Source organism: Sander vitreus, chromosome 21 (assembly GCF_031162955.1).
Source record: "Sander vitreus isolate 19-12246 chromosome 21, sanVit1, whole genome shotgun sequence".
NCBI classification, from domain to species: domain Eukaryota; kingdom Metazoa; phylum Chordata; class Actinopteri; order Perciformes; family Percidae; genus Sander; species Sander vitreus.
This window is the reverse complement of record NC_135875.1, coordinates 7,782,887-7,808,189: the sequence shown is the minus strand read 5'-3', so window position 1 is coordinate 7,808,189 and position 25,303 is coordinate 7,782,887. Positions and strand designations below refer to the sequence as shown.

The window sequence follows — 25,303 nt, the reverse complement described above, 5'->3', positions numbered from 1 at the left end:
TTACATGCATGCATACTTGCACACACTGACACACCCACACACACAGTTTAACACATGACACGATGAGAGAGTCAAATGTCAAAATGCAGGGCTTATACTGTCATACAAAAGGGTCAGAGAGAGAGACAGACCAAGAGAGAGATATAAGGGATGAGTATGTATAGATGGACTATGATGAATTATGTCAAAAACATCAGATAAGGAAAGCATCTTGTGTTTGACTGTTGCTCTCTTTCCTTTCATTCCCTCGTCCTCTCTCACACTTTTTCTACCCGTCCTTTCCAGGCAGTAGGCCACCAACATGGCCATTCCCAGGGGACCTCCTCCTCCTTCTCCTTGGCCTCCTCTCTTCCTCCTGCTCCTCATCTCCTCCCCGCTCCCCCTGCAGGCCCGGCCACTCCTCCTCCACCCGTCCATCAACGTTGCGGTGGTGTTCAGTGGCTCCAGCTACCAGAATGAGGTCAGAGGTCGTCTCAGCGGGGAAAACTTTGTCGACCTGCCCATTGTGGTCAGCCCAGTGACCGTGCTGGTCAATGACACCAACCCCCGCGACCTGCTGACACGCCTCTGTGATACCATGGCAACGGAGAGGCTGCACGCCGTAGTGTTTGAGGATGATGTGGGCTCTGGTGCAGACACTCAGGTGATTTATGCATTTTTAGGCTTTCTGATAAAACATCCTCTCCAGAGTCACGGTGTTCAGTCACACACATCCGTGTTTTCTAAAGTTGCACAAGGCAACATGTTTATGTAAAATAGCACCTGTTCTGTCAGCTTAAATCACAAAGTGGGTAGCAAAAAAGAACTAATTGAGATGCCAAGCATGTACATCTTTGCTCAAATTAAATTATGGGGTTGGTATGGTTTCTGATTGTAAAGGGAGAAGTTGTAACACCAAATCATGAAAGTGAAATGTAAATAGTGGCTAAACAGGGCTCAAAGTACTGTCACTTTAAATACATTTTACTTAACTGTAAAATTACTTGTGCACAAATCTGAATTTAGAATCTAACTGAATTTTAGGTAACTGTACAACCTGATCACAACAGTGCTGCACTATTAAACTAAAACAAAAACAAAATAGGGCTGCACTATCACTAGTGCAAACAAACTTTCTTTCGGCAATCCCTGAATCTGTCTGTTTTGTTTTCAGGTGGCAGAAGTGGCACAGATCCTGGACTTCCTCTCCACTCAGACAGCTCTGCCAATCGTAGGCATCAGTGGCGGCTCTGCAGTTGTCATACCATACAAGGTACTGTCAAAATAATGAGCGATCACATCAGCATTGGTCCATCACCACCCTAGAGCTTGAAACGGGGCTAGAGTAGTCTGTGTTCTTGCTATGCCACAGTAAAAAAAACACAAACAATGCATTTTGTGTCCCAGAGGTATTGATATAACGTGTATGTATCTCATTGACGAATAGAGATGGAGAGCTATGAGCTGTGTAGATAGATTGTAAAGAGGAGATTGATGACATCAGACAGATTCTTAATCTATACTTTCTCTCTACTTTTGAGTTGCAAAATGGCTTCATCCCTTCTTCCTCCACGCTCCATGCTTTCCGCCTGTCTTCCCATCCTTCCTTTAATTGCTTAACTGTCATCAACACCTTGTATTTATAGAGCCAACTCTCACACATAAAAACACACATGCAAATGAACACCCTCACATATTAGAGCACATTCCTACACGTATCCACCACAGGAAGCATCGAAAACAAGCTGCAATTTGTAGCATGTGGCTACAACATTTTGTAAACCAAAGCATGTTGTATTTATCACTTCCTGTTAATCAAAAGGTATCTGCAGATGTCACGTCATAGATGGGTATTAAACAGGAAGAGTTGTAGCTGCAGGAGGGTGATTGATATGCTGTATTTTGATGAAGGAGCGGGAAAGGCAGAGTGAGTGAGAAAGGAGCTTGGCTGACAGCTGCCTGAAGGCAGTGTTTTACTGCCTCACAGAGAAGTCTCCCTTCCCTCTTTCATGAGTGAAATAGTCATAGTCTTGTTTCTCCACTTCTTCCTTTTTCTTTCCTTTTCCATTTTTGTCTTCCTACTCTCTGTCCACTTTTCACCTTGTCTCATTTCCCCCTCCTTTCCATATTTGCACCAATACAAGTCTCTCTATCCTTCCAGTTTCACCATCTTTCCCTCCATCACCTTTATTCTTGACACATTTCAATCCAGGCTCCGTAGTGCGCTGGATGAATCCATTAAGGCTGTGGCCAGAAGTGAGAGGCCTGTTCTCTTCTCTGCTCTTTCTGAGCTCCAGGACCCCATTAAACTGTTAATTAGACCCTTCAGGAGGCTGAGGCCTCCCATAGCTCTCATCATTCACTCAAATATCCAAACCATTCACTCTTCTTTCCTTTATTTTTCTGTGTTGCTGCCTTACATAACCTCCCTTTTCCCCCTACCAGTCGCTGCTTCATCTTAAAATTGGCAAGGAGGTTTTCGTATTTACCCCAGAAGTGCTTTTGGCAGTTCTTCCACTGTATAAAATCTCAGAGCCTCCAAAATATGTGGGGCAAGGCTTGTCAGATATCAACAATCTCTGGTTTTTAATTTGCAGAGTTCATCGCGGCAGGTTCAGTCTGGGTTATTTAACCTCTCTGCTTGACAGTGTCAAAAGACAAACGCACAGATGGGACTTTATCTCTTATATTGAGCGACCGTTTGTCTGACGAACCCAACGTGTTGAGTGACAGTTCTCTATATAGCACAAAGAGTACCAGCACTCTCCTCTGAGGCCTGCCTGTTGAAGGCCTCATTCAGCCCTTCTCTTCACACTCCCCCTCAGTCTCTTTCTCTCTCTTATACACTCCTTTGTTGTCAGCAGCGAGAAAAAAGCTTGTCAGAGGTGTCTGGCACAATGGGACAGGTGGATTGGACGGAGAAAGACATGTGTGAGTGCATGATTCTCTTCAGGGATAAAAGAGCTCAATAGTGCTTGATTATCAATAGCCTGATGACGATGAATATCTTTGATGGCGGGTTTGAAAAGAAGCAGCACCCGCCCGAGCCTCCTATTTATGGTTCCTGTCTCAGTGATCTCTCTATTGCAAACAACAAGGAAGGACGGAATGAAACAAAGATGAGAAGATTGAAGGGAGGAGAGGAAGCGTGTTGTTTGTCAGATGGCGCACACACATCAAGCGAAGGCGAAGAGGAGGAAATGAGGGACGAGAGGAACGTTATTTTGCCTTTTAAAAAATAAATCAAAAAAGTATTTGTTTGTGACCCATTTTAAGATTCCAGCATGTATGAATGCAGCCACAGACAGGCTCCGGAAGTTGGAAAGCTTTGGCCATGGATATCTGTACCATATTTCATGGCAGTGAAACAGTTGGACAACCGACATTGCCATTGAAAGAAAATACAGCAATAAATACAAAAAACACACATACAGTTATACACAGGTTGACATCCTCATCAGGATCACCAAAACCATTAAAAAGTAAGCAATGAAAAACCATTAGACAACCCGTTATTGTATAATTGTACAGTACTTAGAATAGAAGATCTCACACACATCAGTGCCACTTCTTGGGAGGTAAAACCTGCACTCTGATGGAAGCCAATTCAACTCACTGTGTAAAGCCTGCTAGGAGTCCAATAAAATAATGTTCTGTGTAGCTATGACTTGATACGAGCGGCAAAGATCATTTAGACAGCCACCTGTGACTTTATGATACAACCCTTTCAAAACACACTGCACTCTCTCAAAAACCATTATCGTCAAGCTTAATTACGATGAGATTTTGGAAAGGCTGCATATTGTAGATAAATGATTTTCACAGGACATATAAAAGAACATAATTGCTTTTGTGAAACCAGTTTACTGTTTAACTACTTAAAAGGTGAAGTTAAAAAAAAAAGTTTTGTTATGGCTACTGTGAAATATTTTGGGAGAGAATAGATGAATTAACTAGAGATGACAACTTGTATCTATTATATTGAGATAAGAGTAAATCTCTGTTTTTGAGGAAATACATGAATGTTTGATCACTCACCAACCATTTGTTTTGTTCATTACGGTTACAAACATCCAATAATGAGTGATCGTGGTTGTAGACCATGATAAAGTCTGGAATAAACAAAGCCGACAGCTTTATGTGTTCGCCAGTAAACAGGAACAAAAGTGCTTTTTAAGTTTGCACATGATGGATTTTTGAGTTTTTTGAGGTTGAGTATTTGAGCGTATAACATCATTTATTACAATTTGAAGCTGTCAGTAGAAGATTATATTCCAGGAGTTACAGTCTCAGTCCTGGCTGCAGTCTAAGGTCACACTCTGTTTGTGATATTGGACCGAAGTGATCCAATGAGCCAGACGTGTCTCATTGGATCACAGTTTCTTTTTTGGGTGTTTGTTTCTGTGGCCAGACTAGTCTTACATTGCCAGACCTACCTCCACAGTGCTGCGGAGGGTCTGGCTAGTCCACACAGCATCCCGGGACGGGAGAAAAACGTGCTCTGGTTTATTGGCATTTCTTTAAACCAATCACCATCGTCATGGGCGGGGCTAAGCCACGCACGGAGCCGCTGTAAAATAGCCTCAGGAAGGAACTTGTTTTGGTGGAACGTGTGTACCTTCAAAAGTTTTATTCGTGCAACAGAAAACTCAGATTGGACAGATAGTCTAGCTAGCTGTCTGGATTTACCCTGCAGAGATCTGAGGAGCAGTTAACCAGAGTCCGTAAATCGACCGGAGTTTAAAATTCCAACACAAAGAAAGTGAAAAGAAACGGACATCGGCAAAAATACATGCATCCGGCGGAATTTCCTGCGGCACCGGATCAATCCTGGAAGTGGAATGTCGTGGATATAGACTATGGCCAGACTGACCCGCTTTCTCCATTTGTCCTTCTGTACTTCTGTACTTCTGTCTCTTCACTCCGCCCCCTCACTTCTGTGTCTCTTGGCTTCATGGTCCACAAACCAGCAACTCCATAAACAGGTCACGAGAAGCCTAGATTCGCTGCACAGTTTTCCCACTGGAAACAGATTTCATCGCAGGGAATGAAAGCACGTTAATGGCCAGGCCACCTACAAGCTTCACAGCATTGGTGGCCTAATAATTTTAATAAGGTAGTCAGTCAGAGTGTTTGATTTTATATCCAGGGGGATGTTTCCCTCCACGGTTGAAAATTAATTGTTTTAGCACTTTTGCCAACATATTGAGGACACAAAATGTTTAATTTACCACAATAGAGCAACATTATCTGTTAAAACAAACTGTGTTGACATGTTACAAATGCATTTACCAATACTACAAATGGGATTGTCTATTTAAAGGGTCAGTTCACCCAATTGCAAAAAATAATTATAATGACAAACTACAGTGTGACTGCAGAGAAGAACTAAATGTGTGCACTACAAATAAAAACTAATGTACAGCCAAGAATACTAAATATACTGAGTATAATGTATGAAACAAAAGCTTAGTGGCATCATTTATCTTTTTTCTGATGTGCGCAAAAGTCAATAAGGAGAAAATGAACTATTAAATGTAAAATATAAAGAAAACTAAATTGAGCAGGAGGGTTTCTGACATTTAAATCCGCAGTGTGGCAGCTGGTGTATCAATGGTCCAATACTTTGTTTTATGAATTAATAATTGCTTATCTAATGACATTCCCATCAACCTAAGCTGTACTATGTGTTACGCTCAAATAAGCAAATGTCTAATTAGCATGCTAACACGGTAAACTAAGATGAAGAACATGGTAAACATTGTACCTGCTAAACATCAGCATTGTTGTTTTGAGCTGCTAGCATTTGGCTCAAAGTTCCACTGCAACTCAGTGGTGTAAAGCTGTCAGGATTTGAAGTAAAATTAACCATCTTCCTGCAGCCCACCCTCTCCCCTCTCTGTTGCAAGGGCATATGCACGTGCAGAACAGCCAATAGGAACGCTCTCCCTCTCTCTTAAATGACATGTGATCAGCCAAAGTCTCCAGTCACAGGCTGGATTTTCTAAAGCCTGAAAACAGAGCCAAGAGGAGATGCAGAAGCCGTAGTTTTCTCTCAGACCAATTGCATTACAGTAAACTGAAGGGTTATGATGGATTTTTTGCCCTATGACACCAAAAACTAATTGCCTACCACAGCTTTAACGTCATAGAGATGGAATACAAGTTTGTCGAAGGGCCCCTTTAAAGTTAATGTAGAAATACAGTAGTGTAGAAATAATTACATTCAAAATGTCCCCTAATTAAAATTTACTAAAGTGTAATCAAGTAAAAATAATCAAGTCAAGTCATTATGCAGCATAGCCCCTTTCAGTATATACTGTACAGTATTCATATTATTGGATTATTACTGTTGTAGTTGATTGAGATGATGTTTAAGTACTTTACATACTGCTGCTGGCTTTGTATGCAAAACCTCAATGTGCAAAGTAACTACGGCTGTCAGAAAAATGTAGTAGAGTAAAAAAGTACATTTACCACTGAAATGTAGTGGAGCAGAAGTATTACATAGCAGAAAAATGGTAATAATGAAACCAAAGCTTGAAAAAAATTTATTTTCCGCCTCTGGAGATGGACGCTTCCATATGTATAAGCTTTACGAAGAAAGAATGACATAAACTGTACATGTTTAGATGTATCGGGTCCATATGATTTGAGTGAGCATTTGTGTGTGCGAGCGACCCAGACCGGTCTCTCAGCTGACGGGGTTGGTACAGCTTAGAGCTCTCCCTGTGGGAGGAGACGAGTGTGTGAGCAACCACCATGTCCACCGTCCTCCTGTCACATTACCATACGCTCCTGCAGTAGGACTGCTAATTACGTCTGTGTGTGACAGCCGCACTGCCAAGGTGGTGAGAACAAGATGGCTGGGAAGTGGAGGACGAGAGGGGGGGGGGGAGGGTGAACTCTGTCTTCTCATGTGAGCATGTGAGTGTGAGAGTTGGACAAGGAAAAGAAGGTCATTTTGTTGTAAATCTTGCTTGATTTCACTGTATAAGAGGAGAGTGGATGTCTTTCATCACATTTGCTTCTGAGTTTGTTTGATTTTTCACAATTTAAGATGCTGCTAATTGGATGATGAACTTGATGAACACTTATTGGCCCGAGGGAGGTCACTATGTTATTTGTATGTTTAATAGCTCAGACAAAACTAATTGGATTTTAATTACACTTCTTCACATGTGCACCTCACCACTCCTCCGCCATATCACATGAAATGGGACACTATAGTTAACAAGGGCTGCCAATCCAGAGACATTCTTTATTTATTCAGTGACAGCCTGACATGGTTGTGCACTGCTATTTATATAGCTATTCTGGTGCTAAGCCAAGTCAGTGGTCAGACTTTCAGCCTCCAGAGGTGAGTCTCAAACAAAACTGGTAAAATTGAGTGAAGGAGAGTCTAGTTGTGATATTCCTGTGGTATTCCTCGGGCTGCACAGCTCTCTTGGGTTTTGCAGAGCCTCTGAGGTGTGTGAGAGAGGGAAGAGCAACAGGAAGGAGATATGACAGTTAGTCACCTCTGAGACGAGAACAGACTGAGAAGATTTGAGATGTGGTCCCAAAAGGGACTTGGCAGTTTAACACTATCTGCTCTCTCTCTCTCTCTCTGTGTCCCTTTCTCTCTCTCACTCTCCATGCATGTGTTTCACTGCATTTTAAAATTCCCCAGACTTCCTGTCCCTACTTAGTGTAGGATGCTGCTGTACAGTTTACAGATATAAAAAAAATATACCACATTACCCTGATATTCGCCTTCTTGCACCAGCTCTCAGTCTGTTATTGAATCCAATTCAGAATATTACTACTTGTATGAAAGCCCTGCATGGTATTGCACCTGCTTACATCACAGGTCCACTTATGCCCTGCAGTGCTTAGATCTTCCATCCATGCTCTGTTAATACACAGTCCCATCTAAAAAAAAAGGCAGGGATAGGGCGTCCAGACTGTGGAACAATTTCATTTAAATTTGTAAACTTTTAGTTTCTAGTTTTGCGGTTAGTTCACAACTGAATGCAGTTGTTTGTGTGTGCTGTGCATATGCCCATGAAACATGGTTCTGGTAATTTGGAGGCTAAAAACTGTCTAGACCTGTGCAGGTAAACTAGGCTGAATTTGGTTGACAAATGAAGATTTTTCAGACATACAACCAGTAGGCAATTCTTAACAGATCCAAGACAAAACTGACAGAAGGGCGCAATTACAAATGCGCCATGAATTTAACAATACACAGCACAGTAAGGCAACAAATATTTCAGAGCCATAGTCGGAGCCATAGTATCAATGAGTCAACAAGGGGGATGGCATTCGCCTACTGCATACACCCATTTTTTTAACAGCTTTTAAATTACTACATTTTTACATTTGCTGTTGAAACAACACTTATAAGTAACCTAAATGTCTAAAAGAAAGTGTTGAATTACATCCACATTTGACCCAGTTTTGTCAGAGATGTCTAATTATCTTTTCACCTGCAAATCACCAAATCATCGCTTGGAATATACCTGTTACTCTTGACACAAATGTGTTGTGATGCTAGCTGACTTCACAGTTATATATATATATATATATATATATATATATATATATAGAGGGTTAGGGTTATATTTATATATAAATATGTTATATGTAAAATATCTTTTCTTCTCTATCAGTTGATTATTTCTGCTCTTTGTGTCTATATCCAGTCCCTCTTACACTCTTCAATAGTCCTCCTCTCATCCCTATAGCCTACTTTATTTGAATGCTATTTGAAGGACATGGGTTCAGTGGGCTCTAGTAACGTCCCTCTTATCTATCAACACACAGCGTGTAGGTATGCAAATGTATGCTAACAGACACAGACACATTGTGTCTTACTTTGGACCACCGCTTCTTGACAGAAAGAGAGCAGCAGGACTGATAATCGCAGATTGGAGTCACTTGTACCAGATCGGGGCAGAATATGGACAATCAAAGCTCTATCGTTGAATGTGAGCGACTACAGAGGTGGAAACTGCATCTTCTGTGTTGTATCCATTACTCCAAATTTGTAATGCTTTATTGTTTATATTTAACTTTCCACTGATGCTTTTTAGGACATTGCAGATATTTCTGAAGATTAAATATTTCATTAAGCTATATCAAGTGCCCTATTCCAAGCAGAGCACCTAAAATGAAGTCCTTTCTTTTTTTCCCCCATTTGTCACTTCTCATCAAATTAATTGGATTTAGAAGTCTGTTCCACTCTGTCATGACCTTTAACAGTGATAGTATGCTGATTGTACAAGAGGACAAATTCTTAAAATGCAGTATCCTAGTTGCTGTGAAGTTTTATCCAAATTGAATTGTTCCGCAGCAGTAACAATGTTAAAGGTGCTGCTAAAATGAAGAGCCGCAGACGAGTTCATTTGAAAAACCTTACATCAGTTTGCTTCTGTTGTGGCGCAAAAGTTCAATGCTGTGTAGATGTTCATTTGGTGATTTATTCAAGATAAAAAAAATTTTTTACCATGAAACCGATTCAGCACTCAACTTTCAGAAGTGCATGTTTGACACTCTTAAAATAAAAATTCTGTTTTTTCCACCTTTTTAAAAGAAATGCATCAGCAATTGGGCATCATGGTATTATTTAAATAAAGAATAAAACTGTACTTTATCGTCAAGAATCCGCTTTAAAGCCCTGTGATGGCAAACATTCACCATGCTGAAGCGTCTTTGAGCAAAAACATCTCCAGAGATGCTGTTGCGTCATTCACCTTTCACCCCATAATGTTTTTTCCCAGCTGAATCCTTAAATGGGAATCTCTTACTCTTTACAGGCTGAGGGATCCTCCTTCTTGCAGATGGGAGTGTCTCTGGAGCAGCAGATTGTCTGCATGTTTAAGGTACAGAATAGCATGTATCTATGTCACTAACCTCATTTAAACCTAATATTTTGGGGGTTGAAATCTAGGTTTTCATACCACAATGTTACACGGTCAAGCCTGACAACTGGGACCTCTCGGGCTGATTAACACCATGTAGGGACAACAATCAGCGGGGAATCCCTGATCTGAAGTTCTGGCCAGATTTCCACAAACTATTACAATCTGTAATTCTCATGAGATCAGAGAGCTTAATGTCACTGATGTTTTGGGAGTCAACCAGATAATCTCAGTTCCGTCCAATTTTTCGCCATCATTGCGTGGGAGCATTTCTACAACTGAGGGATATGCAGTGTGAAATTGACAGATGTATTTGTGATGAAATGCGTTTTCTCAGTTAGGATAATAAAAGCTTTTTAGTTTGTTCCTGTCATTACTGATGTGGTCAAACCCAACATTAGACTCCATACATCTTTAGAATGAAATATAGAACAGAGAAATTATTGCCAACAGTTAAATAAGAAGATTGATACCACTTTTGCTATGTCCACATATAACAAAATCTGCCGTGAGCACCTCTAAAGCTCACCATATTACAGTATATATATATATATAAAAAAAATAAAAATGTAATCCATACAAAACAGATGTGTAAAAAAACAAAACAAAACAACTTCTTGTCTCTGGTCTTTACAGTAAGCTAAGCTAAGCTAACCGCCTGGTGACTTAAGCTACATATTTACCGTACAGATGTGAGAGTACTGATCATCTCATCATCAGTCCTTCACAATTTTATATTTGCAATCATTCTTGATTCCCACATTTTATAACCTCTTTACCTTGGATAATATCATTGCAGTCCTTTATTTCTTTACATCCATGTTTCAGATCATGGAGGAGTATGACTGGGGCGAGTTTGCAGTGATCACCAGCTTGCTGCCAGGCTACGACACCTTTGTGGATATAGTTCAGTCCTATACAGATACCTCCTATTTCCTGTGGAATCTACAGGATATCTTGTCTCTAGAAATGTCTGTCGGGTCAAATGATGGGAGGACGAAGCGCATGCTGCAACAGGTACAATGAGATATACAAATCCCAGATTGGGTTCTACAAGCTACTCCTAAATTCATCACTAAGTTTGTGTGTAAAGTTAAATCCTTACTAGTTTCAAACTAGCACTTTACTAAATGCGGTTGCACCACAACCAACGTAGCATTAGCTGTAACATAACTGCCAATATAACCGTTTTTACGTGCTGTTAATATGTATTAAATGTAGGAATGATTTGTTATATTTAGGGCCTGAGCGCTGACAGCGGTGAAGGCCCTATTGAAACTTAAGGGGCTTAACATACTCAAAAACTCACCGAAATTGACGGTCGCATCAATCCTGGTGAAAATTTACATATTTTGAGGGTTTCGGGAAAAGGCGCACAAAAATGGCTTGCTAGTGCCCCCTACAAAGTAAAAAAAAATTGAGCCCCTGCAGTACATTTAATGTAGACTAATGAAATTTACACATATGAAGCATGTCAAGACATACAAAAAAGCTCATTGGAGCCATATTCTAAACCCAACAGGAAGTCCGCCATTTTGAATTGAAAGTTCGAAATTAGTGCGATTTTGGCCATTTCCACGTCGTACTTTAACAAACTCCTCCTGGAGATTTCATCCAATCAACTTCAAATTTGGTCTGTACCATCTTAAGATGTTAAAGATGAAAAGTTATTAAAAGAACTTTTCGTCATAGGGCATGGCCGTGGTGGGGCGGCCATTTTGTGCGTTTTGCCATCGAATCAGGAAGTGGGTGTAACTTGAGTGTACATTGTCCAATTGGCTCGAAACTTTTCAGGATTCATAAGAGTCCAACCCCGAGGACATGTAAAGGCTGATATAGGCAACAGGAAGTAGGCCTAAAATCAGTAAGCAAAACTTTTCGTCCAACAGTGTGGGTGTGGCGTTACAGCCATTTTGAGCATTTATCGATGAACGAAGAAGTTATTGTAACTTTAGTGTACATTTGGCCAATAATTCTCACGATTGACAAGAGTCCAGGCCTGAGGTCATCTGTAGGCCAAAATTGACTTTTGGTCATAGTGCCCCCTGCTGGCAACAAGAAATCAGCCCTATATGACAAACATCCGATTTACATGAAACTTATAATGTGTGGTCTACATGTGATACTGAGCTGCCCCCCTATACTTTAACCACGCCCAATTACTCAGGTCACACCCCCTTTACCTTGTGTGAGGTGTCATTGAACTCAGCAGAGAGTTCCTTCTTCATAGATGGTTTTCACGACGCGTCATCAGACCCGAAGTCGCCATGTTGGAGGTACTCCGCATCACAACAAAGCACAGGCACTAAAGTAGATGCCGAACAGCGTCAAGGAAAATGGTTAATTATTGCCGTGTTTTAGGTTGTACCAATAGGTCAGACCGAGAAAAACATTTGGAATATTATCGACTTCCAAAAGTTATTAAAAACCAGGGAGAGGAATGCCAGAAGTTATCAGAGGAAAGGAGGCGCTTGTGGTTGGCAAAGCTCAACCAGGATCTACGAGGGAAAAATCTGTCTTGTTCGGTCTTTGAAATGAAAAAAACAACTATTGAGAGTCACTTGGCTACACCTTGAGTATCACAATGATATCATACAGTTAAGGTTAGGTTGATTAAAGACGTTATTGCATTACTTACTTTGGTAACTTACCAACACATTGGTCGTTAATGACTTGGTACTGCGTCTCCCTCACCCATCCACACACCATCTGGTTATAAGCCTCCAAACTTTTGTAGGATTTAAGGTCTTCCGCTGTGTATGGGCTCGGTGAAAAAACCAGGCAGTTGACTATATCGGTATATGCAACTGAAGGAAGAATCAGGGTCGCCATGGATCCAAGAAGAGGGAGCCAACTTGTAGGGATCTGCACCGCCCAGTAAACTGTAATTTCTCAAAATATCGCGCCTTTTTTTGTCCAAGTCCTTCCATGCCTTTGCATCTTGGACGCGTTTTGATGAGCTTTTCTGTTGTTTAGATATAAAAAACGTATTAAAGTATCCAAAGTGCACAATACTCCATTACTCAATTCAGTTGGAAGAGTCTTGTGTGACGTATCATTGAACTCAGCAGAGTTTCTTTTTGATTGGTGATGGCTTGACCCGCCCCCTATGCTGTAGACACACCCCTTTTTTTTATAACTTATGACCCATTTGATGTAGACCCTTGTGTGAGCTATCACTGAACTCAGCAGAGTTTCTTTATTGATTGGTGATGGTTTGACCTGCCCCCTTTGATTTAGCCACGCCCCTTTTATAACTAATGACCCGTTTGATGTACACTATTGTGTGAGGTATCATTGAACTCAGCAGAGAGTTCCATTTTCATTGGTCATGGTTTGGCCCACCCCCTTTGGTCTAGCCACGCCCCTTTTCACAGCTAATGAACTGTATGACGTAGACACTTGTGTGAGGTATCATTGAACTCAGCAGAGAGTTCCCTTTTCATTGGTGACGATTTGCAGTGTCTGAGTGCCACGCAAATGCATGGTTGCAAGGAGCGGCATCTGCCAATAACCCCGACGCATGCAGAGGAGCGAGGCCCCGTCCAACACTGCTTGCAGCTTTAATTATATCTACATGGACAAATATGTGTTCATGCAGTTTAGAGTGACTGGGAAATAGGCCTATCTGATTAACGTTATACTAACCAAACCTGCCAAACGTTGACATTATTTTGTGAAATGTAATTTAAAATCTTCCCACTTTACATAATTAAAAAAGAAAGCATGTTGATGAAGTGTCAGATCAGAGATGTCCACCATATTCCCTACCTATTTTACTTTTCCGTCCAAACGGGTAATATGTTAGCAAGCTAATATTAGCTGCATCGGTTAGTTCAGTTACAACAGTCATACTGGCAGTTACTGGGTCTAAACAATTAAAATCAACTAATGTCCATGTAAGAACTAGTCTGTGTGATGCAATCTTTCAATTTAGTTTTTTAATGGTGTCGCTTTAATTTTGTAAAGCCTAAATCTCCACTTATCAAAAACTTTGTAAGCAGGTTGAAGTTTATCAGAGGAACAGCTGGTGCTACAGGCTCTTTAAGACCTACAGCAGTGCAGCATGTTCAGGATGTTTTCTCTCTGACAGACTTATTTTCTGTCTGCAGGTGGACTCTCAGGTCCTGATGGCGTATTGCTCCTATGAGGAGGCACAGTACTTGTTTCAACAGGCAGCTGAGGTGGGTCTGCTGGGGCCAGGCTACATCTGGATCCTCACCAGTCAGGCCGTGGGCAACCCCGACAGCCCTCCACCTGACAGCTTCCCTGTTGGTGTTATTGGTGTGATTACGGACCAGGGCAGAAAGAGCTTGCGGCAGAGGGTGAGGGAGGGTGTCGCCATTGTAGCTAAAGGGGCTGAGAGCTTCCAGAAGCAGTATGGGTTTATTCCTGAGGGACATGGTGACTGCAACAAACCTGCTAAACACTCAGACAACAATACTCTGTTCAGGTGAGTCACACTTTTGTCAGTAAACACAATTCCTTTTAGTGATCATTACTGATGCACGAACAGAAGAGCACATCTTCAGCTTCAGCTACACGGCATAAAGTGAAAGTATGTTGTACCTCTTTTTCACATATTCTGAAATGCAAATTGAGCTGTATTCATTATTCATAGCCCCAGTCTGTCAAGGATGTAAACCTTAACAGACAGCGAAATCACTCAGTAGGAACACTCTGGCCTCCACCAATCAGCTGCCTCTCCCATCCTCTAATGAGCTACTTCCAGTTTCCTATGTTAAATTAAGCTCTCGAGGGGAGGTTTAGGTTTAATTAGGAGGTGATCATTGTGTGTGTTTGTTTATCTGTGTTAATAATTATGCAAATTCTCGAGTGATGTAGAATCAAAGTCCTTGATTGCACGCTACATACTTTTGTATGACTTTATGTTTCTGTGGGTTTGCAGACACATGCTGAATGTGACGTGGGAAAGGAAAGATCTTTCATTCAACAACCAAGGCTTCCTCTCCAATCCTTCCATGGTCATTATCGCTCTGGACCGGGATAGACTCTGGGACAAGGTACTGGGCACCAGAAACTGGAACACAAAAACATGTGGGCACTAGTGGCACAGAACCAATTATCCTTTTACATGCCCATATACTGCATACGGAGGACTCAGGCACATTATGGAATCACAGGTTACTGAGGCTGACAGTGACATTTGCGAGGAGTGTTTTATGGACAATGAAAATAACTTATATTTTTAGTGTTCAGGTTAGTTTTAGGGGAACAGGTTCAAGAAAAACCGCCCCTTATTGTTGTGAGTGTGTTAACAACAGCTGTTGGCCATGTAGTCTGTGTTTTGATCTATCTCCATTTTATGCGTATTGTTGTTGTTCTTGTATATAAAAGGCCAAATGTAGATGAGAGGTGTCATTTTGACATCCTGAGCGAAACACTGAACCGCAATTCATTTTTAATATTTTATTTTTGGCAAATTGACACCATAAATGTATGCAGAATTATTGATTAGCAGTTCCTGTTTACAAGGTACATTGATGTACAAACAACTGTAACTGGATTACAGAAAAAAAAAAAATTATGATTCTGAAGCAAGTTCTGGAGTTTTAAGGAGTGTGTTTTCCTCTATGATCTCTAAGCGGATTTCTGGACTTTAATTGTGATAGACATCAGAGATAATAATGTGTATAATGTCTGTGTGTTCATATTTGACTGAATTATGAGGCAGAGAAGGAGATTTGTGTATGTAAGTTACGTCAATCAGACGCTAATGGTTTTCAAGTATCTTAATTGCCTCAGGGAGTTGTGTGTCCACTGCTGTTCAACTGTTTTGGCCGTGTTGGTAAAATCAGCGGGGCAACCTTCAAAACAGTATCTATCTGTTGTTTTTAGAACACCAGCATGCACTCTTTCACCTCACGCAGTATCTTTACCTCACATCTCTTCCTCTGCAACCCCCCACCACATAGTTTAAAAACATATAATCTGACTGGATGCAACAAGTGTATGCCTGTTGCATTGGAGATGTCAAGATACATTTTGGAAGAAGCTGAAAATAAAAGGCTGGTTGAGGGAAAGCGGCTACATTAAAAATGTAATCACCATCACCAACAGATGATATTTGAAGGTACAAGTGTAGGCCTAATTTTAAATCAATAAGTTCTGTTTGTTTCCTGTTAAAATAATTACTCACTTCTCTTACTTCTTGCAATTCTCAAACACACACACACACACACACACACACACACACACACACACACACACACACACACACACACACACACACACACACACACACACACACACACACTTTTCAAAGCCCAAGGGTATATTGAAAAAGTCCTGCTAAACAGAGAGACCTGAACCTAATCTCACAGCCACAGTTGAACTCATTTATTTCTGGCCTGGAAAGAGCAACCTACTTTATCAATGTCACCTCCTGGCTGGTGTGTATGTATGTGTGTGTATGAACATAGACATGCAATTGTGCTAAAGTGGGGTTTGGGTTGTATGTGTGTATGTGTTGCACTTAAAGTCGCACTTGTGCAGCCAACACAAGATCAATCCTCATGTCCTCAGAGTCAGGTGTGGTTAAGAGGTACTGCTGTTGTTTGCACACTATCGACAACAACACAGCACTTGTCTAAAGTGTCTAAATTCTTCTTCACTCTGTCCTCATTACAACCTGGTCTCTTATTACTTGTTCTTCCCCCTCCTCACGCCATGTAGCTCATCTGTAATAGTGACAATAATGTTGGTGTACTTGCTCTTTTCAATTCCTCCATTGTGACACCCTGACAGTTTAACATGATGTTGTTCCTTAGCATTGTTTAAAGGCTGCTGCTGGGTAACATTTTGGGAAGGAAAGACCCCTTTCTTTGCTGGGCCCCTCTGCTATACTTCATTTTCTCTCTTCTCTTTTTCCTGTTCTTCTCATCTCTATTATTTCACTTGTGGAATCCAATTGAATAAATATATGTTAAAAGGTTTAAGGCTGCAATAATCAATATTTTTATAAGATCAATGATTATGTACACTGTAGTCTATATCCACGACCTTCCACCGGGATTGCCCCGTTGCCGCCGGAATTTCCGCCGTATGTCCTTTTTTTCAACCGAATTTCCACTTCCTTTGTGTTGGAATTTTATGAATGAGGACTATGGTAAACTGCTCATCAGATCTCTGCAAGGTAAATCCAGACAGCTAGCTAGACTATCTGTCCAATCTTTTTTTCTGTTGCACGACTAAAACAACTTTTGAACGAACGCATTCCACCAAAACAAGTTCCTTCCCGAGGCTGTTTTCCAGCAGCACCTGGGCTCCATTCAGCGCTTAGCGCAGCCCATGACAATTTTGATTGGTTTAAAGAAATGCCAATAAACCAGAGCATGTTTTTTTTTCCCATCCCGGAATGCTGTGTGGACTAGCCAGACCCTCCTCCGCAGCTCTGCAGCGTTGTGGAGGAAGGTCTGGGAAAAGGAGACTATGTACAATGTGAATGTAGCTGATTTTAGCCAAAAGCACCAAACAACAAGCTAGCGACCAGCTGTTGAACATAGTGTATCATCTAGGAGCTAGATAGTTGTCTCAGAAGTTGGTGGAGACCAAAGACAGAGCTAAAAAGAAAGTGATTATTGGACTTATATCCGTCAGGTGGCCAGAAACACGACTCTAAATAAATGCCAATGTTGCTCCAATGTCTGCTGGATTTGTAAATTGACAACTGTAGGAAACAACTGACTCATGAGGCATTACATTTTACCTTACATTACAGTCATGGTATGGCAGAAGCTTCTTTCCAAGGTGACTTACAATTAGTGCATTCAAACCACATAGGAGCAATAACCACAAGCATGTTCAGTGAAACGGTAAAAATGCTTAGAGATGTATTTGCTACAACAGGTTGTTGATATGTAATCTGAAATGGTGTTTTTTTTGCCCGTGGCATGAGATGGGCAGTGACTCTGCTGTCCCGACTTCAGTGGGGAGCTCATTCCACCACTGACAAGAGCCTTGACCGAGACTAGCGACCACAGGGGCCTCTGACTAATGGCTCCCTTTGCTGCCCTGTAGGCCAGCATGGACCAGATGCACCAGAGTTTTGAACTGGATGTGGGCAGCAGCGGGGAGCCAGTGTAGTGAACGGAGAAGAGGAGTGGTTCATTCATTCAGGTCTGATGAGACCATGACTTGATGGCAGCATCTGTAATAAGACATACTCATAAATTTGAGTAAATCAAGTTTAGGTCTATAAATCCTTTGATTTCAAACATTAGTTTGACGTCCATCAAAAGAAAAGCAGCTGTATACTTCCAGGTAGAGCGCTACATTATTTTTGAATTGGCTGCCCTGGGAAGAAGTTTCACATCTGATGAAAAAAATTCATTCAATAATCCATTTACTTTGATTTCTAACATGAAGTAGTGGGACATTTCCAAGATCCTCATACTGTAATTATATCCAATAATCAATAACAGTTTTGGCACTTCCCAACAGTGTGAGAATGACAGAGCTTCTGCTTAAGAAGCTCCATGAGAGGATGAGACATCCCATAAAAGACAAATTGAATTGACTGATCTTCACAACGCATCTCTGCAATGCTGTCATTAACAGATTGTGCAGAGAAACAAATCACCGTCTTGCACATCATACTGTACCTTCATGCAGATTTTAAATCATCTATGTATGACGAAGGAAGAACATTAGTATGAGAGTGCAGAAGAACAGATCAAGAGTTGGTATGAAAAAGAGGTCTCATTAAAGCTGTGAGGGAGCGAGTTTCACGTGCAGTAAGTCAGTGCTGGCTGAGCTCAGTATGGCTCATTAGGTTGGGTTAATATGACAAACAGTCCTGGCTCTCACAGAGAGGGTTTCACGGAGTTTAGTGCCGACATCAATGGGATTATTCATTGCGTGATGTGACATTATATAGCAATTCTGTTCTGAAGTGGCTCCCTGTGACATTTAAAAAACTCACTACACTGTTTTTTTCAGTCAGTCAGTCACTCGCTACAGTCTCTCTTTGTCTGTCAGCGTATCTGTTTGTCAATTCCAGCTAGTTCAGCTATCTTTTTTTCCCAGTATTAAAGCAGTTCTACAAAAGCAGCAAATACTTTAAATGCACAAGGACGTAAAAACACAGATAATTAATAGCACTTATCACTTGAACAGTTCCCATTTATGAACATTGACATTTCAATTTGTTTATTAAGGTGAAAAAAAGAAAATTAATAATTAAATAATCAACAAAATGAACACAGATTGGAGGCAACACATGCTGGGATGTATTATTAATGTGATACAGTTGGCTTGCTCTTTGTTTTATATTCTGGCTTTTTTTTAAATGTCTTCACAGTCACAGTCTCCTTATTCATTAATAAACTCTACTCTTCTTTCATCTTTGAATCCTCTTCAGCCAGGTCAGCACATGCAAATTTCCTCTTTTCAAAAAAAAAAAAAAAAAAATCATTCATCCTGTGAAGTACTGTAAGATAAGACAGGTGAAGATAGAAGGGGTTGATATGCAGAGAAGGTCAAAGCTGAGATTCAAACATGTGTGCAGGATAACGCTGACTTATTTGTCTCTCGCCCTCCCTCTCCAGGTGGGTACGTACGCCCGAGGGATCCTTCAGGTTCGCTACCCGGTCTGGCCTCGATATGGCAGCTTCCTGGAGCAGGTGTCTGATGACCGTCACTTGACTGTGGCCACGCTGGAGGAGCATCCCTTCGTCATGGTCGAGAATGTGGACCCGGGCACTGGTACATGTGTCCGCAACACGGTGCCCTGCAGGCGGCAGTCCAATCAAACAGAGAGGTACACACAGCAACGCAAACACATGTACAGCTTGTTATATGTGCACAAATATGTAAATGTAAGCATAGATATTTGACACAGATTTTATTATTGTACCCCAATATCTTTTGGGGTATGGAAAAAATTGAATTACCCAAAGCCGGTATTGAATATTGGTCAGGTTTGAAATGTTTTTATTCATTTTATAATTTAATATTAATTTTCATTCAAATACAATTTTCGACTCCCCTAACCCTAACCCACATTTAACTCATGGTCCACTTAAGCCAATCTGTTTCAGACTATACAACATAAATTTTGGGACCAACGCATTTCCATTTGGGTCCTTCATCAAGGTCCTCCACGCCGCAACCCAAAACACACTGGTCTTACGAAAATGTTCTTTATGCTACAAATGTTGCTGCCTTTTTTTGGACCTCTTCAAATAAAGAGGAGAATATTGTGAAGCCGGTCTTGGTTCTAGGAAAAGAAGGTATCATGAAATCCTGATTTAGCAAAGTGAGTTTGAGGTAAATGTGTTGTAGCATTACGCTAGCGTGCCAAGGTACTGTGTGTCATGCTGCATTCTGATTGGTTGGTTTTAAAACGTGGATCTTGGACAACAAAACATTTCAACATGTTTTTCTCACAATTGTCTACTTTTGGCTTGGATAGCGTGAAAGCACACAGGGGCCTTTGTACTGGAGCTTTCAATTGGATCACAGCAGATTCAGTTTGCTCTGTTGCAATGAAAATGTAGTTCTAGGATTAAACTTTCCAGGATTCTGAGCATCCTCGCATCCATGTTGACTTAAAAGTTGAGTTTGACAGTTCATTTTTGACTTTGGAAACAGCAACTGGCAAAACAACAACAAAACGCAATATCCATTTAGTCCAGAAGCTCCAGCTGTTTTTCCACTGCATGGTACGGCTCAACTCTACTCGACTCGCTCTTTTAGCAAAAGTTGTGGCTAGTACCTGGTACTTTTTTTGGTACTACCTTCGAGGTTCCAAGTGAGCTAAGCCAATACTAAAAGGTGGAGTTAAAACACTGTAGACCCCCGATTTGTCAGAGAGAATCATCACTAGCCAAGATCATCACTAGCCAAGATCATTACTAGCCAAGATCATCAATAACGACTGCAAAAAAGAAAAAGTACTATTACCTAAAAAGTGAATACAGTTGAGTTAAGCAGAGCCGTACCATACAGTGGAAACACGGCATAGGTGGAACTCAAATTGAAATAGTTTTGTTAGCTGCTGTTTTTAGTGTCAGGAATGAACTCAGGCTCAGTCAGGCTCAGCTGTTTATTTGAACAGAAAGTTTCTGATTTAAACAGTTTTGTGTCTGTTTTTCTGTCCCAGTTTAGTTCTGAGTAGACACTGCAAACCTCCACACTACATTAAACACAGAGTAATTTTGTGTGTGCTGAGTGTCTAAGCACTTTAAAATCACACCTCTGGTGTCAAACTCAGAGCGCAGGAAGGAATACGCAATGTCTTCATGATAAAAAACACTGAGAAGAGAAGTACAAGTCTGTAATATATGTTATACAACATGACGGTCTTCTGCTAAAATCAATAGTGTATGTCCTTTGAGATGCAAAATGTGAGCTCAAATTGTGACTAATACACTCTGAGCCAAGCTTTTCTTTTTTTTTTCTGGAAATTTGAACCCAGTTGTTATGAAGATCTCTGGTCTCTGTCTATTTGTTTCAGATTGATGGTTGCTTCAAGTGTGCATGATGGGATATTAGCTCCTGACTTTACTTATTTAGAATATAATTGAACATTATAACTGATCTTTTTCATCAATAACTTGTACCTGGACTTATGAGAAGTACACACCACATAGTACCTCTTCTTGATCTTCCTGTCTGCAGTTTCTCATTTGTATTTGAAAGTCTGTTATTTGCAAATGACATTTGAGACAAAGTGATGCATAAAACCAGCTGTTCTTCAATCATTTTGGAATAACAAGTCAGAGGTGGCAGACATATTTCTGATCACAGACATATTGTTGTTTCTTCTTGGATCTTCCGAGATTAATTTATAATATCTATGTATTTAATTCAAGTGGTTTACTTTGTTCGTCAGCGTGAAATGAAATGCTAATTATAGATTACAAAGTCTTTTTATGGTTTTCTTTATGATGTATGTGCATATTTGAGACATCTAGGAGAGCAGATTAGGTTTCTAAAAGCTTTCATGTTTTCTGTGTACAATAACTTTGCAACTGAGGAACTGAGATTTTGATTCGCCGACAGTTTGAATTATGGACTTGGAATAAAATATTCATAATGCAATGACTTCTCCAGCTGTTTTGTAGTAACGTATGTGTAGGTACAACACAAGAGAAGAAATGTGCTCCTTCCAAGGCTCTATTAATGATGTGTGATTGTGAGCAGAGGAGGCACATATTGTTTAGCATACCAAGAGATGCAGGAATCACATGAGAACAGACAAAACCTGAAATGTCACACCCACTACACCTCACTGCACTGATTTGGTCATTTATTTAAGGCCTTAAGGTGGCTGAAGGTAGGAGCCCAACCTTCACCTACTGTAGATCCTCTCTGCACTCTGGAGTTTTGTTATTTCTAACTTAATTCTCACTGGAGCATTTTCTCTGTGCTTGTTATTGATCATGTTACTATGTATTTATGCTGCCATGTTGTTCACCTGCAGCACGGAGCTTACCCAAGAGTAGAACCCTACCAATTGTACAGCAAGGTCCATTTGCCACGGTACGATCATACTGAAAAATCTAACTTTTAGATGACAACATTTGGCCGCTGCCAAACAAAATGCACAACAAATAAATCCAGTGGCAACCTTCATGCATGCATCTTAAGTTCCTTTAATTACCAAATTTTGTGATGAAAAAATGTGAACCATCAGCTGTTGAGCAGAGGTGATTTTCTGATATATATGGTGGTGTCTTCATGTCTATGCTTTTTAGTCCGGTTAAATCGGACTCTGGTTCATTTCAAAATGTGAAGCAGTATAGTATTTTTAAGACATTTTCTCCAGGCGCATTTGGCATTCTGCTGGTATAGTTTTGCCTGTTATATTGCCTAGATTATTGAGCTATTGCCAACTCTGCTGTTAAATTACATAACAGTGTTTCTCTCACAGATATATGCACTAGTCCAGAACACAGGTTCACACCTTCTTTCTGTATTTACTTTCTTGCTCCGGCCCCAGACACATCTGACCAATAAGTGAAATGGTTTGTAGTGATGCATTTTGGTTCGCTTAGATTTTTCTCTGTGTGAAAAGAAACTGATGAAAACTGACTGAAACTGATTTGGACCAGAGTAAATTAACTATTGGTGTTAAAAAACGTTTAATTTGTCATATTTTAAGCTTACACTACTTAGACAAAAGTACAATGACGACAAAGAGATGGAAAGAGTGGTAGAAATAAGAAAACAACACAACAAAAAATAAGCTTAAGTATGTTATATTTTAAAGGAAGAGCATTAGATGAGAAGTCTGTGAGAGTGGTTTCGATCTTCTCATCTAACACTCACAATGTATTTCCCAAAAAGTCTAATTACTTCTTTAATTGAAGTGTTGATTAAGAATGTAATGTTTTGGTAACTTTTACCCAGCAAACCTCACATGTAACACCATAACTTGTGTTTAATTTTTAGACATTTATTATATGTTTAATATGCACAGGTTGATCACCTTTCATCAACCGAACAACAGAAAACAAACAATTCAGCCTGTAAATGCCATGTTCATGTTCACTTCGGTGACTCCACGTGTGTGTGTGTGTGTGTGTGTGTGTGTGTGTGTGTGTGTGTGTGTGTGTGTGTGTGTGTGTGTGTGTGTGTGTGTGTGTGTGTGTGTGTCAGTGTGTGTCAGTGTGTGTGTGTCAGTTATGCAGATTGCAGAGCTGACCATGGCTGGCACATTAATTATAGAGAGAAATATGTAGCGGCTGTTGTTGGGCGCGATGGCACATTGATTGCCAGTAAAGAAGATTTATCTGTCCAACATGGGGACATCTGTCATAGCATGGGACAATGTTATCCCATCCTACCCTCTTTCTGTTTCTCTTTCACCATTTCTCTCAGGCTGGCATGTCCCATTTGGACGGTGACCAACAAACAGGGAGAAGGAAAGAGAGAGGGTGAGAGGACTGCTGCTATTTAAATCAGTTAATCTTGCTGTGTGGCCAGAGCAGCTTCCCCACAGAGCAGATGTTTAGGGTGATTAGAACTTTTTGTCTTGCTCATTAAAAATCCTTTCTTTGGAAAGATGATGGCCTCCTTTGCCAGAAGACTGAGCCTACCTCTCTGCGCTGATTAAGAGCAGAAGTACCACTCTAAAATCCTACTTTAAAGATCCCGGCTTTGTGACATAGCACAACATGCAGAGACCAGATGCTAAATTAGTTGATCATTTGATTAGTTTTTTGGAGAAAAAAATGAATTGCCAAGAATTTTGATGAACAAATAATTGCTTGAGTAATAATATTAAATAGCCAGCAAAAATGTTTTGTTTATTTTGCTAGTTCTCTAATCTTTTCTGGGTTTAATATAATTGTAAATTAAACACATTATATTGCAAAAAGAGTGTGGACACATGAATGTCCCAAACCAAAATGAATGAATTGAAAATTTTAGAAAAACCTGGATAATGGTTAATGTTCTTTCATTTCCTGTTGCCTACATATTGTGCATTCTTATGCAAATATGTGTTTACGGAGATTATTGGCATGTGAGCTACATGTCAATTCACCACCTTGACCTCCACCCTTTGCTACATAAAGGCTACATAACTTCCTGTACTGGCAACTGGCATTGGGAGTAAATTGTGTACTGCAGTATATACTATACTGCTTGTATCTTTGTGTGCTTTTGGCCTGGGGCTCTTTGTAATGGTTTGGTCCCTTTGGTCTAATCACGGTAAATCTTCTTGCTACAGCATACAATTATGTTTTGGACTTGCATCTTTGTGGAATTCAACATAACGGTGTCCCCATTCACGTTGACTGTAGGACTTTCACTTTACCTCATCATTCTTACATGATCAGAGTGGTGATTATTTCAATTATCCTGCTCCTCCTCTTCTTCCGCCGGATTTTCCTCCATCGGTCCTCCTTTGCTCTTGCCCTCCTTTCCCTCCAAACTGAAGCCGCCGCCTTGTCAGGCTGGTTGTTCTTGTGTGCTTCCTGTCTATCGTTCACCAGAGAATCCTCCCACTCCCTCATGGGGTTCCCCTCCACGCTACACTAGTTTCTGGGCATTTTATGAAGAACACACCACACAACCCAACTGCTGCTAATCCTCCAAGGATACTGTATGTGTGCATGTGTTTGTGTGTGTGGCGGGGAGAGACGGCCCAATTTAAGTGTGTTTTTGTGTGTGTGTGTGTATTGTTAGTGGAGTGTGTATAATGACGACAGGTGGCCAGCTCCTGCAGCAATTAATTAACGCAACGTTTATCAGAGCTATTGACTCCTGTGAAAAAAGCGAGCCTTTCAAAAACACTTAAAATGTGCCTGAAATGAACTCGTTGAAAATAATCAACTTGAATGTTAATTACTCGCTTGACTCTTTTTCCATTCAATGTCTCACTCATTTATTCACTCACATGCTCTTTTTTGAGCTTGTGCTGACTCTTGACATGCTGAGGTTATCTC

At 40.6% G+C, this 25,303-nt stretch overlaps 1 protein-coding gene across 1 annotated transcript in view; it reads left to right on the top strand.

Moving 5' to 3' along the window:
• The first annotated feature begins 291 nt into the window (after positions 1 to 291).
• The window catches only part of LOC144536176 (glutamate receptor ionotropic, NMDA 2C-like), a 43,604-nt gene continuing 18,592 nt past the window's right edge, over positions 292 to 25,303 (top strand). Inside the window, exons 1-7 of the mRNA XM_078279171.1 lie at positions 292 to 629; positions 1,161 to 1,252; positions 9,780 to 9,845; positions 10,713 to 10,901; positions 13,997 to 14,337; positions 14,794 to 14,908; positions 19,454 to 19,665. Coding sequence (XP_078135297.1) covers positions 302 to 629; positions 1,161 to 1,252; positions 9,780 to 9,845; positions 10,713 to 10,901; positions 13,997 to 14,337; positions 14,794 to 14,908; positions 19,454 to 19,665 — 1,343 coding nt within the window. The 5' untranslated portion in view covers positions 292 to 301. The remainder of the gene's footprint in view (positions 630 to 1,160; positions 1,253 to 9,779; positions 9,846 to 10,712; positions 10,902 to 13,996; positions 14,338 to 14,793; positions 14,909 to 19,453; positions 19,666 to 25,303) is intronic.